The following is a 19,472-nucleotide window of genomic DNA, read 5'->3' as shown; positions in this document are numbered from 1 at the left end:
TATTGGTAACAGTGTACTTAACGTAAACCCATGCCCTCCCTCATTTTAGCCATAACACCTGACTCGTTGTTTGAGTATTGTTCGAAAGTGCGTGATAAGGAGTTCATGCAAGATATAGTTTCATTATATTGGCGGCAGCGTACTATATGTAACTCACGCCCTCCTTGTCTCTTGTTATAGGTGACAGCGAACTATATATGTAATTCACGCCTCCCTCGCTTAGTTATTATAATGGTAGCAGCGAACTTAACGTAAACTCACGCCTTCCCTCGGTTAGCCATAACACCTGGCTCGTTTCATCCTTCATTTGTTTCAGTCTAAGTTTGTCTACAATTGTGTAATAAGTAATTCCCGTGTCGTAGCGTGAAAAGTGGCCTAGTGTGTCACCGTTACAGCTCAAGTAAATGTCTCTCGTCGTGGTATGCGCGAATTTTTTTTTTCTAGAAATATGTTCAGTGCTTAATATAATTTCTCAGTGTTCCCCGCGTTCTGTGAAGTTCTCAGTATCCCAAGTGCATTTTAATTGTCGGTCAGTGTTAAATGTACCCATTGTGTTTTAGAGATAGAAGCGGTGTCTGTACTAACTGTTATAACTTAACATGTCTTTTAACCTACATCCTCCTCCCTGTCCTAACCCTCACCTCACCCTCCGTACCCATCCGTTCCCGCCTCGCTCCGCCCTGCCCTGCCCTACCCCGCTCCGCTCCGCCCCGCCCCGCCCCGCAAAGCCCCGGCCTGGCCCGATCAACCACGCCCCGGCTCCCCCCACCTCACCCGCCACGCCTCGCCCCACCCCGCCCCGCGCCGCGCCGGCCTGGCCAGCCGCGCCCCGCAGCCGCGCCCCGCCTCGCCTCCCCTAGGTGTGACCACCAATCCCCATATGTTTTGTCCCGTGAGTTATGCTTTGAAATCGGTGGTTAGTGTTACTTAATATTGCGATAATTACAGAGCTTCACTCAGTGTGTTTTTATGCTAGTATGATTTGTAATGTACTCTTTGACGCGTAGTGATAAATAATATTCAATGTAGTGAGCAGAGCTTCACTCCCCGACCCAGCCTAATGAGAAAATTGTCGTGACGGAAATAATAGTTACCAAACATTGACGTAACTTATAAAGTAAATATTTGTTTTTTTTTGCGAATGCACTTCCAACTAATCCATCATCCCTTTAGGATTGTTTCTGTCAAATGTCACACACAGTACCGCCCCATGGCTAGCCGGAATCCGTCCACAGCACATATACGAAGAGAAGAAGCAGCGTGAGGAAGGCAGCACCACACCCGCCACACACCACCCCACTTCTTTCAAGTCCTACCTGGTCTAGGATTAAGAAGAGTTTATATTTTTCTACTAGGAAGTTAAGGAGTGTGGAATGAAGTGCCACACAACGAACCCTGGTGAGCCCAGCCAGGGAGGGATTCACCACTGTGGAAGGTGTAAGACAGGACGGTCTTTGGTCTCGCCGACACTCACGTACGGAGGGCGAGGCCTGGTCCGCGGAACCTGCCTTACGAGTTATCTAAGGAGACGACAGCCCAAACAGTGGACCGGCTTTCATCCCAGCCGGAGAGGGCCGGCGGCAGATGAACAGAAAATCGTCTGGAATATGTTGAAAACGAAGATGTATAAAGAAATACAGATGGAGCAGAAAAATTCATCTGGAATATGACGGAAACGCAGATGAACAGAAAATTCATCTGGAATATGAAAATGCTCTAAACGTAGAGGAAGCGCAGGTGAACAGAAAAATCATCTGGAATATTATAGAAACCAGGAGGAAGTGAGAAGAAGTCAGATGTGGTGACACGACCTACAAAGTGCGGTATTGAAGAAAGAAAAACGTGCTATGTGAAGACAGAAGAGACGCTGTGCTGACATCAGAAGAAAGTCGACGATGAAAAGGTGGATAATCAGAAGGACCAATCGACTACCGTTGTTGTGCTGCCAGCATTCCTTATTTTCAGATACCAGCTGGATGGAGGACTTGAGCCATGCTGGACCCAACAAATGTACTGATGTTGTTGATGTTGCTGATGTGTAATAAAAAGATATAACACCCTAACATGTGAAGTAGGAGCATTTTGTATTTTGTATTTAATTCTCTGATTTTTGTTAACATGTACTACAAAGAATGTTTTTTTAAAAAGATTAGTCACTTTTTCTATGAGTTCATTTGATCAATGTTTTGTATTACCAAACACAATGTTGTAGCCATTTACTGACTGAGATGAATTATTATTTTGACACGGCCTGGTTAGGCAATGTAACACCTGTTTTTGTTTGTAGAATGTGATTTGCAAGTTTGCCTCGGACACTATGCTAGATATGAAGGATCTTTTGATCACTCTATGTTCAATTACTGTGTATGTATTTTATTTTTTTCTCCTGTCATAGAAGCTTTAATCTTGGCGGGAGGTATAGTAAGCTTTGTCAGATCAAACTATGCCAGTAGAAAAACATACGTCTCTAGGGTTATGATTTGTAAAATGTAAGGATGCATTATCGCCTGAGGGACTATGTTAGATACTGCACATGATGTTACTGTCTACTTTAAATGTATCATCAGTTCTCTGAGCATGAAAGCTTTGGTCTTGGCGGGAGGTGTAGTGAGGGGTTGTCAGACCACAGCTTACATCTCAGAAACTCCAGTCTGACCGGACATTAGCCGAGGGCAAAAGTATAGGGTAACTCTGCGGTTGACCAAGGATTGTAAATCAACTAGCTCCCCTCCCATGTGACATGTGGCCCCAACAAAACATGTAAGAAGGCACCAGCTGACCCTCTTCCAATATACAATAACCTACTCTCTGAACAAAGGCCGGACCTGACCTCACAATTAGCCAGGTCACTTGTAACCCTTGGAGCCCAACTCAAGGCCTCTCGTGTTACACGGCCCCACCTGACGACTTCTCCTTACATCTCAGAAACTCCAGTCTGACCCGACGTTTGGGAAGTCAAGTGTAGGGGAACTCTCACGGTTGCTCTCCCAATATACACACGGCCCCGCCTGATGACTTTCCCAGATAGTTCTGAAAAGGTCCAGGCCTGACCGCACATTTGCGGGGTCAAATGTAAAGAGACCCTTCGCCGCCCCCCCCCCGGCCAGCTGAACCTGACGGCTCGCATCCCAATATATAGGACGTCCTGGTCCTCCCTCGGCGATTCGCAGAGAGAGAGTTGTCTTGTAACAAGGTGGCCAGCTACTACACCACCAGGCCTGCTCGAGCCGAAGTCAGAGGCCGGAGGCAAGTCGCCTCCGGTCAGGACCGAGACTTCCCTCCGGTGTCCCAGCTAAGCAGTCGCCCACCCGACACCAGTGTCCCCGCTAAGCAGTCGCCCTCCCGATACCAGTGTCCCAGCTAAGCAGTCGCCCTCCCGACACCAGTGTTCCAGCTAAGCAGTCTCCCTGCTAGGCCTTCCCTAGGTCACGTGAGTGTTTGTCAGAGCGTTCCATGGGATGAGTTACCTACGTGGGAAGTGTATTCATTTCATGTTCGTGTCCGAGAATCAGAGTGTCTAGTAACGTAATATGATGTCCTAGTAACGTAAATATAATGTCCTAGTAACTTCAATAGAAGGTGTTATTAATGTGTCCATGTCATGTTCGTAATTAATAAAGAGTTGTAACGAAGCAGTGTTTGAGAAGTCGCCTTTAAGAACGTAATAGATGTGTATTGACGTGTAAGACACGACCAGTGTACGATAAGAGTAAATAACTATCACGGCCACGCTACCAAAGTCTTCCTCTCTTTTATACTCCTCTCGCTATAATATTCTACTACTATAACCTCCTAACTTACTTCTTCTAACAAGATCCGTTTCATTACATAGGCCTAAGCTAGCGCCTTGGAGAGACGCGACGCTGGCTGGTCCTCAGTCACGTGAAAGCGATTGGACCTACAGGACATCCCTGCCCGTCCGTCCACAGAAATAGTCACGTGGTCTAGTCACCTGTGTTGCGCTATTGCAGTATAACAAGTAAGTCTCATTCAATCTCAGACAGGGTTTAGATAGGGCAGTGATAAAGTTAACAAGAGCTAACAGTGAGTTCATTTCAGGGTTTCCGTCAGAACCCACTTGACTGAGAGAAATTGACTGAGAGAAATTGACTGAGAGAGATTGACTGCCGTTTGAGACTGCCGTTGAGGATTGATGATTGGCGATTGTCGCCGTTGGAACGATCAGTGCAGGCTTGTCACTGGTTAGCGGGGAGCAAAGGATCTCTTGAGTGAACGAGTGCTCCCGACAACTAAAACGATACTGGGCCAGCATCAGCATTGGGTGATCAGTTCTTACCACGTGGGTGCACAACACCACACCACGTGTCCTCGGTCAGATAGAAGTATTACCTACTGGCCATAGTCACCTGTTGGCGTTCTCTCTTCCCGCCCGTGGACGCACTGAGAGTACACTGAGGCTATCTGAGTAGATTAATGGTCACACACTGAGACCAGGAGTCTAGGGGATACCTAGAGAAACATTTTATCTCCCTTATTCCGGGTGTATGTTGGGTTGGGTGGAGCATGGTTCATGAGTATTGGTGGACCCAGTAACATCTCAATAATAGTGACAATATTTTTGTGTGTAGTTAGTACCATTTAATCAGTTACTGATATTATCTTGACATGTGTAGTCATAGTTCATAATTGATTTTGATAGTATTGTTTTTGAATGTTTGTGTCACTAAGTGGAACCAGAGTGATACTGTGATTTAATTCCTTTAATGCATTTAATTTTTCTTTATAATTCCGATCTCAGGTATAACCTTTGTTCCCCAGATTAGTGTTTAAGCTAGGTTAGGAATTGTGCATCGGTTGGGGTGATATAATTTTGTTGAAAGCCCCTAAGGCCTGTTTCATGTGTGCCAGCAACATTTCTTAATACTTTAAATTTATTGTTGCCTGAGTTTCTAATAATTTCAATATCATGTATAACTTTTATTCCCCAGAGTAGTGTTTTAAGTTCAAGTTAAGAGGTGCGCATATTGGTATACCATTATTTGATTGTGTTTGTAGTGTTGGAGGGAATATAAGTGTCTAAAATTTTACAGTGTGTCTCATTCATCCCAGTCACAGACGCTATCCTTCCACGGGTCACGGACAAGTCATTTTGTTTAGTAGATTTAAGTGTTCTTGTGCTGGTTCGGGATTTTTCTCAAAGGGGCGCTTCCACTGCAATTACCATCTAACAATCTTTAATAAACCCCAAGTCAAGTGAGAAATTAAAGTCCAGTAAATTCCGACCGGTTACATATATACTAGCAGAATCGCCGCCCTTCGGGCTGCTCATCCGCTAGGCAACGGTAGGAGGCCACCCTCCGGGAGGCTCCACATTGTCTCACTGTTCAGTCCCCAAAACTTCTTCTTCCATCAATAGTTCATTAACGGTGTATGTAAGTTCCACCATGTTTTTCACTACAACGGTACAGCAAAGTATATTTTTTTAGCATTAAACTGTTATTATTTTATTGTCTAATCATCACTACATATAACACCACCCATCATCACTACATATAACATCATCCATCATCACTACATATAACAACATCCATCATCACTACATATAACATCATCCATCATCACTACATATAACAGCATCCATCATTACTACATATAACACCATCCATCATCACTACAGATCGGTAAAGTAGTTTCCGAGATTCTCGTGCGGACACACACACACACACACACAAACACACAGACATACTTCGTGTTTTCTTCTTTCCTTGTGGTTATCAGCATATACCTAGATCACGCGCACCTACAGTGATTTACTTGCATATATATATATATATATATATATATATATATATATATATATATATATATATATATATATATATATATATATATATATATATATAAGGAAAGACAAAAGTTGTCGTGAAATTTTTTTGAAAACTTATGCCGAAGGGCTGAACTTTTGGTGCGCTCTGCCTCATAATGTTTCACGAGTTATATTAATCTTCGGGCAAAACCACCACACGATTTTTGTCTTTGATTGTACACACAATATTAAATCTGTAAATATTCATATATGGTTTATTTTTTCAGTAATGGAGACGTAAGAGTGTGTTGCCCAGTATAAAACAGCTTGGACGACCAGAGATGATCTTCCTCAAGATCAGCAAGGACTGTTGGCTTCAGGGAACCTCTAATGATGGACTAATGAATAAAAATAGTAAACTACTCTATCATTACTTTTAATAAATGACATCTACCTCCACAGGCAAAAATTGAGGGGAACATTTTCCAAGTGTTTTTTCCCTAACCTAATCTAACGTAACGTAACCTAACGTAACGTAACGTAACCTAACCTAACCTAACCTAACCTAACCTAATGTAACTGATTTGCTGGGAGTTACACTTAAGATATATATCTAACTTAGCCTAGGTTAGGTTAGGTTAGGTTAGGTCCATTTTGGTTAGGTTTGTGACTTTTTCTAGTGAATTTTTTCCCATGACAGTTTCCTCTATTTTTTCAATTTCTTCCGTGTAAATTCTTTATGCAATGTTTTCCCCACAAACGGTGGTAAAAGAGAGGGAATCAGACAGAAAAACCCCAAGTTCCAGGATTGTATCAAAGTGCGTATTAAACAATTTCCGTAATGAGTTTTGATGAGACACATTATGTTATACATTACATTTCTTCTGTAAATAATAAATGTGGTATAAACATCTCACTTCACGTAGACAACACCGAGAGGTCTCGAAAGACTAGTAAAGATTAGTAAAGATTGGAGAATGATAATTATCTACTGTGTGAATGACCTCCGGATTACGTGTTGATTAGGGACACCATATATACTGATGTGGTTCAGCCTTGGGCGGCGATGAAAGTGACGTAGGAGAATATGAAGATCGAGAGGAGGATGGGGAAGATGACGCGAGCCCAGTACATGAGGGTGGCTGCTCTTGACACCTGGCCTCGGGGACGCCATCCACCGGACTGCTTGGTCGAACTCTGTAATAAAGAGAGTGGTGAGATACGGGGGGGGGGTGGGGGGTGGGGAGTGGTGCGTGTGTGTGTGTGTGTGTGTGTGTGTTTACACACAAAGTAATGTGATGCGTCTAGTGTAGTAACACTAAGATAGTGTTGAGGTGCACTGCTCTGCTTGTTATCCCTCGCTTTCAGCTATTCCCGTTAGCTCGTCCTTGTGGTGAACGGGAAAGCAGCTCCGCGTCAGTCTTCTCCTGCCTGGACACAGCCTCTCCATTGCCAAGACTCCTACTGAGCCTCCTCGTGGCAGCACACGGTAACTGGGTGTCAGCGACCCCAGGCTAATACAGTAGGGGATCTCGGAGCAACTGGGGGAGGCCAAGGTAGTGGGAGTGGTGTTTGCGCTCCATCATACCCACTCAAAATCCACTCATTGCTCAAGACCTTTGCTCCAATCACCCTCATCTCATCATCATCTCGAAAAGACCTATGGCGATGGGAACGAGTGGGGGGCACAGGTCAAGGATGTGACTGGAAGTGTTTAGCTCCGACCTGCACGTAGGTGGTGGTGGAGTGATGGTCGCTGAGACATGGGACAGGGCAGAATGTCTCTTCGGCAGCTTCCATCATGACAAGCAGATCCCAACTGCTTCCTAACAGAGGGACCTAGAGAAGGTGGTCCTTAACAAATGCTGTCTGACTCTTGCAGCCGTCGAGTCATCCCATAATGCAGTCGAAACAATCAAAATAATCAGATTCAGAAAGAACTTAACATTGCCACCTGGAATGTCAGAACCTTATTGGACAGAGGGGAGATAGAAAGACCAAGGAGAAGAACTGCCTTGGTCGCTAATGAGCTCAAGAGATATAACATAAATATTGCTGCTTTTAGTGAAAACCGACTGAGTGGGGAGGACTCGCTGACGGAAGTGGGGGGTTGGGCTACACCTTTTTCTGGAGGGGACTCCAGGAAGACACGCGCCGTGACTATGAGATGGGTTTCGCTGTCAATACATCACTCCTTCGCAATATCCCTGAAACGCCTGCTGGAATAAACGAAAGGCTCATGACATGGCGCATCCCTCTGGTCAAAGGTCGCTATGTTACTGTATAATATGGACACGAAGTAGTACCTTAAGCTGTGTATTCTTATATTACTCTATTAATTATGTATAGTAAAGTATTACAGAACAAGTATTAATCCTATGTAATATTTCCATTTATTATGCACCATGTTATGTATGTGAATTATCATATTTACATTTTATGTGTTCAGCTTGTGAATGCTGGCATCTGTACATGCCAGCGCAGAGGGATACAAAGAGTTAAGATCACCAGTCCTTAAGGTGTGGAAGCGCTCTGTCTTATTAGTTCCCCTGTATATCTCCCGTACGAGAATAAGAACATATTTTCAAGCTAACAAGTGTTTGTGTATACCCTCAGCAGTGTAGAACATTTTGGGGGTACCAAAGACAAACATAGAGATACCATCTTCATCGCTTATGCACCCACCCTTGATGCTAATGAAGAAACAAAAGACCGCTTCTATAGTATATTGGAAACTGCTCTTGCAGATGTACCACCAACTGACAAAATTCTTCTTTTAGGGGATTTCAATGCTACAGTTGGATCAAACTATGAAACATGGGACAAAGTTCTGGGCAAGCATGGAGTACGGAAGATGAACAACAACGGACTCCGGCTCCTTACACTGTGCTCAGAATACAATCTTACGATCACTCACACCTGGTTCCAGATGAAAACCAAATACAAGACCTCATGGAAACATCCTCGATCAAACCACTGGCACCTCCTTGACTATGTTATTAGTCGCCAAGATGACCTAAAGGAGGTGCAAATCACAAGAGCCACGAAGGGTGCAGACTGTGGCACGGACCATAGGCTAATAAGATCCAGGATCCGCATGATAATTCGACCCCAACACCTGAGGCAAGCCCCCAGTCATAAACTTAACATTAAAACCCCCAGTAATCCTGAAACCTCTAACTCATTAAAAAACAAGATCACCGAAAAACTCCCAGCCCATGAAATTATGGAACCTGGCACTGTGGAAGATGGCTGGAAAGAGTTGAAGACTGCAATGAGCGAAGCTACAATGGAAACACTTGGCTTTTCAAAAAAGCGACATCAGGACTGGTTTGATGAGAACTCGCCTACCATCCATGATCTTCTCAAAATCCCAAAATTAGCCCACGATGCAGTGCTATCAAATCCTCAATCACAAACACTGAGGGACCGGTTAACCAACATCAGGTCAGAAACACAAAGACTGTTACGCAGCATGGAAAATGACTGGTGGGTAAAAAAAGTACAAGAAATTCAAGCCTTTGCTGATGTCAATAACACACACGGCTTCTATGAGGCAGTTAAGTCCATTTATGGCCCACAAAGAAGAAATGTCACACTAGTAAGATCTTTAGATGGCACCACGCTCTACAAAAGCAATCAAATGATTGCAGTAAGATGGGCTGAGCACTTCAACACACTTCTTAATCAAATTATTCCAATAACTCCTACAGCACTGGATAACATCCCACCCATGCCGACCCTGCACCTCCTGGATGAAGCCCCACTCCTATAAAAAGTGGAAACATGGAGGTCCCCATCTGACTGAGCGCCTCCATAGCCTCTTACTCACCATATGGGCCACAGAGACCAGCCCCCAGGTTTGGAAAGATGCAAATATCATAACAATCTATAAGAATAAAGGTGACAAATCAATCTGTGGTAACAGCAGGGGCATCTCCCTCCTTGTAGTTGCTGGCAAGATCCTGTCAAAAGTCATGTTATCAAGACTTATCCAACACCTAACGGAGAGCACTCTTCTTGAATCCCAATGTGGATTCAGGAAGGATCGCATTACAATAGACATGATCTTCGCGGCTAGGCAAATTCAAGAAAAGAGCCGAGAGCAAAATGTTGACTTTTACACCGCCTTCATTGACTTATCCAAAGCTTTCGACACAGTAAACAGAGAACTTTTGTGGACTCTGTTGGAGAGGGTCGGTGTACCACCAAGATTTTTAAACATCCTCCGCCGGATGCATGATGGAATGCAAGTCCGGTTACTTGTGGGTGGTGTGCAGTCAGAACCATTTAGTGTTCAAATGGGCGTAAAACAGGGCTGTGTGCTGGCAACTATGTTGTTTAACATCTTTTTGCTGGCTGTAGCACAACTCTCACACAATGCACTTGGGCCTGATGCAGGTGTGGGCATATGGTACCATCTTGACGGTAGCCTTTTTAATATTAGACGTCTGGAAGCCAACCCAAAGACCTTAACAACTCAGGTTATAGAACTACAGTATGCAGATGACTGTGCAATAATGACACAACAGAGAATCTACGCAACGTGCACTGGACGTGATCTCTGGTATTTACAGCTCGCTTGGTTTGCAAATTAACATCCAGAAGACTGAGATTTTTGTCCAGCCCATTGTTCCACCAATAGAAGCACCGCAATTCTATATTAATGGAGATCCTATCAAAATAGTAAATTAGTTTAAGTACCTTGATAGCACCTGCTCACTGGATATGGAAATTCAAACCAGACTCAATTTAGCCTCGGCTGCATTTGGACGTTTGAGAAAAAGAATCTTTTTCAACAATGACCTCAATTATGGAACGAAGACTGCAGTTTATCTCGCGGTCTGTATATCTACATTATTATATACCTCATAAATCTGGATGCCCTACAAACGCCATATCCAAATGCTGGAAAACTTCCACACTAGATGCCTTAAGCGTATCTTTGGAATATCCTGGGAAGATAGAGTGACTCTTGAAGAACTATATCGTCGCTCAAACACGACCAGCATTGAAACCATGCTAGCCAAAAGACACTTGCGCTGGCTTGGACATGTTATCAGGATGCCAGACCATCGGCTTCCAAGAAAAATATTATATGGCAAGCTTTCACATGGAAACCGCTCGGCGGGAGGACAGAAAAAGATATGAAGGACCACTCTAAAACTCTACTCAAGTGCTGTAATATCCAACCAAATTCATTGGAGCAACTAGCCTCAGACCGTTCCTTATGGCGCTTAACATGCCACAGAGGAGCGGAAAGACTTGAGACCTCACTGAACCAAAAGAGAGCTACTAAACGAGCCCAACGACATCAGAGGGCTCAAGGCATAATTCCTCTCAATGAACAACATCCCTGTCACCTATGCAACAAGATCTGCGCCTCCAGGATTGGACTCCATAGTCATCTACGGTGGCATCAGAGGAATAACACATAACCCATCAATCATCTCATCTGGAGCAACGTCGTCATCGACTTCGATGGACTGCCATAAGCAAGTAAGGGAAGTGTGGTAGGGAGGGAGGAAGGCCTCACCTGCCCCATTCCTCATCATTCACCTACCTGCTTTCCTCCGTCCCTAGCTCCCTGCTCACTCACCCCCCCACCCCCCCGATCACTCACATCCCTCCCTGGTTCCCTGCTCACTTATCTCCCTCCCCGGTCACTCACCTACCTCCCTGATCACTCACTTCCCCCCTTGGCTCCCCGGTCACTCACATCCCTCCCTGGCTCCTTGTTCACTCACCTACCTCCTTGGTCACTCACCTACCTCCTAATCACTCACCTCCCCAGTCACTCACATCCCTCCATGGGTCCCTGGTCACTCACCTACCTCCCTGGTCACTCACATTCCTCCCTGGCTCACTTTCCTCACCTCCCTCCCTGGTCACTCACCTACCTCCTTAGTCACTCGCATCCCTCCTTCCTGGACCTTGATGGGGACGACCTTCTGCGGTTCGTTTGGTTCATGGATAAAATCGACGACGGTCTGGGTGACGATGATGCTGAAGATACACCCAATGGCGCCAAACATCCAGATATCGATCATCTTGAAGTAGGAAGTCCTGGGCAGCTGTGATGATGTCTGGCTGAAGAGCGTCGTCAACACCAGCATTGATGTTAGAGACACAATAGCGCGCACCTGTGTGGACCAATGACCGAGGGATTTGTGAACACCAAGATAGATCTTTATTGGTCAGAAACAGTGGTAGTCATGAGCTTCTTAGGAAATTTATTAATGGTAAATGAGAAAATATGTGTCAGTTCAACCAAGGGTGCCGTAAGACACCCGTTAAAAAGACTAATTTCCAACGGGGTAATTTCATATGATTTCGTTTCAAAATACGACTCAAGAAATGCAGTCGGAAAATTTGAGAGTAATTCGCTTCTTACCTGGAAGTTGGAGAGCTTGAAGTAGGTAGTGAGGTAAGCGATACAGACGAAGAAGATGGAGGGGATGTAGGTGGTGAGAACATAGTAACCATAACGCCTACGGAACCCGATGGTCACCTGTGATGAGAAATAACAAACAACGTGCACCTGGGGTGAAACACACACACACACACACACACACACACACACACACACACACTATCACTAGCACTGTCACTATGTTGAAATGCCCTGTAGTTTGAGCTTTTCCCCATCTAGTTATTATATATCTTAATTGTACCACTTATGTTACTTGTATATTATTTGTAAATCGAAACCCATTCCCTAATTATGTACCTGTATATTTTCAGCCTTCTGGCTGCTATGCTCTTTCAATAAACCGTTAATTATTATTATTATTATTATTATTATTACACACACAGATCAGAGATAAGTTGCTGCTGTACTCAAGTTAGTGGGTACAGTATATGGGTGTGTGTGTTGAAGGTTATGTACTGTGGTTGTGAGTCTTCTAACGTAATATGAAGTGTCAGAAGTCTTTAGTTTAGTTTCACTCGACTCTCTGTACTGTCTGGGCTTTGCTGGGGACGTCGCCTTCAGTTTTAGAACCTACTGTAAATTTTAGGTCAAGTGTTAGGTTTATGTCTAGTTAGTGAGTAATGATTTGTGGACCTGAGATGGTAAACTTTACAAGGTGTTAGGAAAACTTTACCAAACATCATCATTAACTCGAACACGATGGGCAGCTTCAAACTATAGGTTGGACGGATATATGAGCGACAGGGGTTGGGTGTAAACGGGACTGCTCAGTATAGGGCCTATACTGAGCAGCCTATACTACAGGCCAATAGGCCCGCTGCGGTTTCCTCTATTCTTATATTGTTCTCTCTCTCTCTCTCTCTCTCTCTCTCTCTCTTTCTCTGCATTCTCTTCCCATTCACATTGGTTCCTCGGTCTACTTCCTTTCTTCCATGTTTTCATTCGTCATCAGCATCACCATCAACACTATCATCAGTTCATCACTATTATCACCATTAACACTATCATTACCATCATCACCATCAACACTATTATCAGTTTATCACTATTATCACCATTAACACTGTCATCACTAACATCACCATTAACACTATCATCATTATCATCACTCTCGCCACTATTATCACTATCATCAACATCATCACCTCAACCGTTCATCTCTCACCATCTGGACACTGTAGAGGTCGTCGCTGGAGTTGCTGGTCGCCATGGTAACCTTCTCTATGGTGTACTCGATAAGTTCCTTGGATCCGAGGAAGGCGACGCCTTGCTCGTGCAGCTGTCTCAGAGTCAAGTACTGACGAGGTGCTGACGTTAAGGTGAACACAAGATGACATTCCTGCAATCAGGCGAGGAACGTACATTAAAAGTACAGTAAAATGAAACACATACTCTCTCTCTCTCTCTCATTCTTCATTTTCATTATATTAGTTATACAGGGTGATTCAGCAAAGAGTATATTAAATTGGAGGGTGAAATCCTTGGATAATTCTAAACCACAATGTCTCTATGCTAAAATGTCAGATTGTGCATATGCCCATGTGTTCGTGACAGGAGCGAGCAAATTAAACATACTGTAGTCCAGGCATTCTGGAACGCGTCAGACAATCAATGGTACGACGTGTACAGACCTGCATTGAGGTTGTAACAAAGAGGAGTCACACTGTAGAGATCTGTGAATAAATGATTACAAAAACCTACGAGGGTTTCACATCAAATTCTCTCTCATTAATACAACATCTTAAATGTATTGTAACATGGAAACTATGCAGAATCTGACATTTTACCAAAGAGACATTGTGGTTTAGAATTATCCAAGGATTGCATTCTCCAATTTAATGTACCCTGTACATCTTTTGACTAAAAATAAATACATTACACAACAATACTTATTAAATTAACTATACATGCAGGGCGATTATCTAAGAGAAATTATAACACACATACACACAACACACATACTGTCTTCAGCCTTCATGGGATTTATCAACATCCTCACACCAACAGTACAGTGCAAAGATTGACGATCAACCCACAAGTGATATAGAAAAGTGACAATTTCAATGCGAAAGAAAGAGACAACTGTTAAGAGTTGTGTTCTAACCTCACTAGAGGAAAGGTCATGGCTGCTTAGCTCTGCTCCAGGGGATAATTATCAGATATGGTTAGTGCTACTTGTGAATGGGGTTACGCCTTTCTGTGGGCCGAGTTAGAGAGTACCAAGGAAAAAAACCTGAAATTAAAGGAAGAAAACTTGAAATTAAAGGAAGAGATAGCAAGGATGAAGGAAGAAACGAGACAAGGAGAGCCGGTGAATGACGATAACTCTGGGGACTGGAAGGTTGTGAGGAGAGGGACGACCAAACTGGTGGTGAAGAAACACAACAAGGATACGACAACAACGACAACAACACCTAAGTGTACCAACTCGTTCAGTCCCTTGACAGACGAATTGGACGTTAGTACAGTCAGGGACAGGGCTGACAAGGAAGGTATAAAAACTTTAATTGTTGGTGACTCACAGGTAAGGTACTTGGACAGAGCCTTTTGTGGTAAAAATAAAAATAGGATGAGGGTGTGTTTGCCAGGGGCTGGGGTGGGGGATATAGTTGACAGGATGGACAATATCTTGTCTGGTAATGGGAACAAACCCATTATCTGCCTCAGTGCTGGAGGCAATGATATTGGCCGGTGTAGGAGTGAAGAGCTTCTTGATAAGTTCAAGACAGCTATAGATCGTATTAGGACTAAGGGAGGGATCCCTATCATATGTGGTGTCCTGCCTAGAAGGAGAGTTAGCAATGAATGGTTGACAAGGGCAGTTGGTGTCAACGGCCGTCTTGACCGATATTGCAAGTCAATATCATTCCCATTCATTGACAATTGGGACAACTTCTACAGCAGAAGGGACCTTTATGCTAGGGATGGGGTACACCTGTCTCGGGATGGGGTGGCAACCCCGGCTGGGTTTCTAGAGGGGGCAGTTCAAAAGATATAGAAGTCTGTAAACTGCTAGGGGAACATATGGGCACGGGGGTGGAGGAGACTGCAGTGGGAGCGGGTAAACAAAGTGAAAGATTACAGGGAAATAGTGTTAGGAATGATGACAAAACTAAATTAGACAGGGAGTTTAGACCTAAACGCGGTAAAGGGAGGACTCAGAACACGACTAACTTAAAAGTCTACTACGCGAACAGTAGAAGTATGAGAAACAAAATAGATGACATTAGGGCCTTGGTATGTACCAAAAAAATCGATATAATAGCATTCACTGAAACATGGATCAACCTAGACTCACGTGAGTTATCTGTCGAATACCAAATTGCGGATTAAAAATTGTTCCATACCGATAGGCCGTCCAGGAAAGGAGGCGGAGTAGCAATCTATGTCATGGATAATCTGAAGTGTAAAATAAATAAGGAAATAAAAACTGAGCGGAAAACAAACAATTTGGATAGAATTAATCGACGGTAGGGAAAAATTAATCATAGGAGTACTATATAGACCTCCCAATCTTGATAGAGTTTATGAGCGACTTATCTGGGATGAAATGCGCAGGGCTTCCATACACAACAAAGTCTGTATAGTAGGCGATTTTAACCTTGGCCAAATAGATTGGTCTGACCTTACGGGTAACTCAGTATCAGAGGATTTCCTCGAAACAATCCAGGACTGTTTCCTCAGTCAACATATAAACGAACCCACCCGGGGTAATAATATACTCGATTTAGTTCTGTTGAACAGAGAAAACCTCATTAGCAATGTTGAAGTAGGGAACGAACTTGCAAACAGCGATCACAAAGAAATTAGATTCCAGTTAGATTTTCAGGTGAGACGTCAGGAGAAATCCATGAAAGTCCCAGATTTCAGAAGGGCAAACTTTGATAGTTTAAAGAGGCAGCTGAGAGAGGGGGTGTCGCGCTTGGGGGTGAACCTGACAGATGACACAGACCTGATAACGAGATCTGAGATTGCCGAGTTCCACGACAATTTAAATAATGAGTTACTTAATGTACAGAGGCAGAACATACCATACAAAAAACTCAGATCAGACACCAATGACCCTAAATGAATAAATAATTATTTAAAGAACATTATTGGCCAAAGGAAGGCTATAGGTAGAAGGATAAATCGTGGCGAAATTTACCTCCGGGAGTATTATAAGGTATTGGCCTGTAGGGTTAAGACCGAGATAAGAAAAACAAAGAGAAATAATGAACTGAAGATAGCAAGGGAGGCGAAGACAATCCCCAACGGATTCTACCAAATGTATCAAACTAAAACACGAGATAAGATTGGACCAATACGTTCAGATACCGGCGAGCTAACTGATATCGACGGAGAAATGAGCAATAATCTGAATAAATATTTTTCAACAGTTTTCACCACCGAAAATGTAAACATGATACCCGAGGCACCGACTCTATTCAGAGATAGTGAAGAAAACAAATTAAGCGAGATAGTAGTGACTAGTAACGATGTTAATAAGCAAATAGACAAACTGAAGCCTAATAAGTCACCTGGTTCCGATGAGATATTTGCCAGAGTATTAAAGGAATGTAAGGCTTAGTATGTCCTTAGCAAAGTTGTTTAACATGTCATTACAAACAGGTGTAGTACCAGAATCCTGGAAGATAGCGAATGTAATACCGATTTTCAAGAAGGGGGATAGATCACTATCCTCTAACTACCGCCCAATCAGTCAAACATCAATAGTGGCAAATTACTAGAATCAATCATTTCAAACTCTATTCGAAATCACCTGGAGAAGCACAAGTTGATCAATGATTCCCAACATGGCTTCACAAGCGGGCGTTCATGTCTGACTAATCAATTAACATTCTTTTCATCAGTTTTCGAATCGGTGGACGAGTCTCCCACGAAAGACTAATTAGAAAGGTAGAAGCGCATGGCATGAAAGGTAATATCCTTAAATGGATTAGGGCATGGTTACGGGACATGAAACAACGAGAGAGCAAAAACGGCACTAAATCATATTGGAGCAACGTCACTAGTGGAGTTCCCCAAGGCTCAGTACTTGGACCATTATTATTTATTATATACATAAGCGACATAGATATCTGCAAGGACAGCAACATAAATAAATTTGCTGATGACACTAAAATAGGACGATTAATTCAATCTGACGAGGACTCTGCAAAACTACAGGCCGACCTAAACAAATTTTTCGAATGGTCGGAAAAATGGCAGATGAAATTCAATGTGGACAAATGTAAAGTACTCGGTATAGGAGATGTAAACAGGGAAACCAGTTACCAGATGAACAACAATGCCATTGTGGAATCCGACTGCGAGAGAGATTTAGGACTAATGATAAGTAGGAATCTTAAGCCAAGTAAACAATGTGTTTTTGCTCGTAACAAAGCTAAAAAAGTACTTGGGTTCATACAAAGGAGTGTTAGCTACAAGACTAGCGAGGTCATCTAAAATTATATCTATGGCTTGTGAGACCTCACCTGGATTACGCAATTCAGTTCTGGTCATCTTATTACACCCGGATTAATCTTCTTGCTCGTTACTGCTGCTAACTCTCTCGTTTGCTGGTGCGGACGACACTTGGGGCGGTTGGACAGAGGTGAGAACGGCAGCAACTATCTGGGTCACCGGCAGATTCAACCCAGCCGCCATACAGTGACTATCTAGCTACCCGGCTGTTCATCAAATTCTGGCTATGATCTCATCATAGGTCCTGGACTCGTGGGCTGTGTCCCCAGACCTTCACCTATAGACTGTCAATTCTCTGGTCATCTACCACTATCACATGCCACGACCGTCAATTTATCTCATTCCGTCTGTGCCCCGGTGTTCTCCTGCCATTTCAAGACAATCTGCCGCTGTCGCTCGAGTGTGGAGTTGAATGGATGCTTCCCTACCCTGAGTGGGCATCACCGTGTTCCAGAACCTTCCCCCAGGGCCACTGCCGTAGGAAACATCTGTTCATTGTTTGATTCTATGGTTGTTTGATTCCATAAATTGCTGACTCCCCTTTATTGTTCAATTCTATCAATTGCTGACTCCCATTAATTGTTTGATTCCTTTAATTGTTTGCTTCCCTTAATTGATTAACTCCATTAACTATTGACTGCATTAATTGTTTGACTCCCGAAATTATTTGTTGTTTGTTGAGTGGTGTCAGAGTTTTGTGTTATATTTTTTATAGTAAAGAGATGTCAATCTCAAACGGTTGTTTGCTATTCCTCAGAAAACCATGGTCCTTGACTTTCCTTTATTAAGAACCTGATTGGTCTGGTAAGGGATTTCTATCCCAAAGTCCCAGGCCTTTACACCGGGCATTAGGAACCTTGAGTACAGAGACAGGTTAAAGGATCTTAATTTGCACTCCCGTCGACAGACGTAGAGTGAGGGGCGACATGATAGAGGTGTATAAATGGAAGTCAGGGTTAAACAAAGGGGACATTACAAAGGTACTCAAACTATCCAACCAGGAGCGAACTCGTAATAATGGTTTTAAATTAGACAAATTTAGATTTCGGCGTGAAATAGGTAAACACTGGTTTGGAAACAGAGTAGTGGATGAATGGAACAAGTTACCAAATATCATCATTTACTCGAATACGCTGAATAGCTTCAAACATAGGTTGGATGCTTATATGAGCAATAGGGGTTGGGTATAAACGGGACTGCCCAGTATGGGTCAATAGGCCCGCTGCAGTTTCCTCCATTCTTATGTTCTTATGTTAAGAGTGAAAATCAGTGCTCAGCGGTCAATGTTGATATGACGCGGACCTGACACACCCAGGGTCCGCCGTACACTCACCACTACCAACATTGGATGAGAAGCCAAGAAAGACTCCAAACTACACCAGAGAGAAATGAGGACTCCCTACTCCACCCAGGTGAGGAACTATGAATTCCTAACTACATCACATGAGGAACAAGAACCATCTCCAACACCCTGTGTGAGCTGAAAGACCTATCCGGACCACTTGGTGGATATGCTAAACACCTGCACCTGTAGTGAGGGAGGAGCTTAGCACCTTGGTACGACGACCATCCAAACAGTGGGGACTTGTTGGCGCCAATATCAGGTCACAAAAATGTTTACAAGACCAGCTCCCACAGTAACAGTTCTACAGTTATCTGTATGTTGACTCTATGTTTCTTATATTTTTTGCATTGAAAGCTTTTGTCAATCAAGTGATCCACTTCCTGATTTCACCATATGTAACTTATCATCTCTGTTCATGCAGAATGGATATAGAATCCTTGGAAAGAATTCAGAGTAGAATG

General features: G+C 43.4%; 2 protein-coding genes across 3 annotated transcripts in view; one reads left to right on the top strand and one right to left on the bottom strand.

Moving 5' to 3' along the window:
- LOC121866304 overlaps positions 1 to 6,166 on the top strand; it is a 37,098-nt gene extending 30,932 nt beyond the window's left edge. For both annotated transcript variants that reach the window (XM_042365913.1, XM_042365912.1), the window contains exon 8: positions 6,055 to 6,166. In XM_042365913.1, the coding sequence (XP_042221847.1) occupies positions 6,055 to 6,088 (34 nt within the window). In that variant the 3' untranslated portion in view covers positions 6,089 to 6,166. The remainder of the gene's footprint in view (positions 1 to 6,054) is intronic.
- Positions 6,167 to 6,183: 17 nt separating this feature from the next.
- The window catches only part of LOC121866320, a 29,497-nt gene continuing 16,208 nt past the window's right edge, over positions 6,184 to 19,472 (bottom strand). The window contains exons 6-9 of the mRNA XM_042365940.1: positions 13,366 to 13,539; positions 12,162 to 12,278; positions 11,668 to 11,910; positions 6,184 to 6,964 (exon numbers count right to left, since the gene is read on the bottom strand). Coding sequence (XP_042221874.1) covers positions 6,818 to 6,964; positions 11,668 to 11,910; positions 12,162 to 12,278; positions 13,366 to 13,539 — 681 coding nt within the window. The 3' untranslated portion in view covers positions 6,184 to 6,817. The remainder of the gene's footprint in view (positions 6,965 to 11,667; positions 11,911 to 12,161; positions 12,279 to 13,365; positions 13,540 to 19,472) is intronic.

The sequence above is a fragment of the Homarus americanus genome, unplaced genomic scaffold (genome assembly GCF_018991925.1).
Source record: "Homarus americanus isolate GMGI-L3 unplaced genomic scaffold, GMGI_Hamer_2.0 scaffold58074, whole genome shotgun sequence".
Taxonomy (NCBI): Eukaryota; Metazoa; Arthropoda; class Malacostraca; order Decapoda; family Nephropidae; genus Homarus; species Homarus americanus.
Note: the sequence above shows the minus strand (reverse complement) of the source record. Positions and strands in the feature narration are given on the sequence as shown.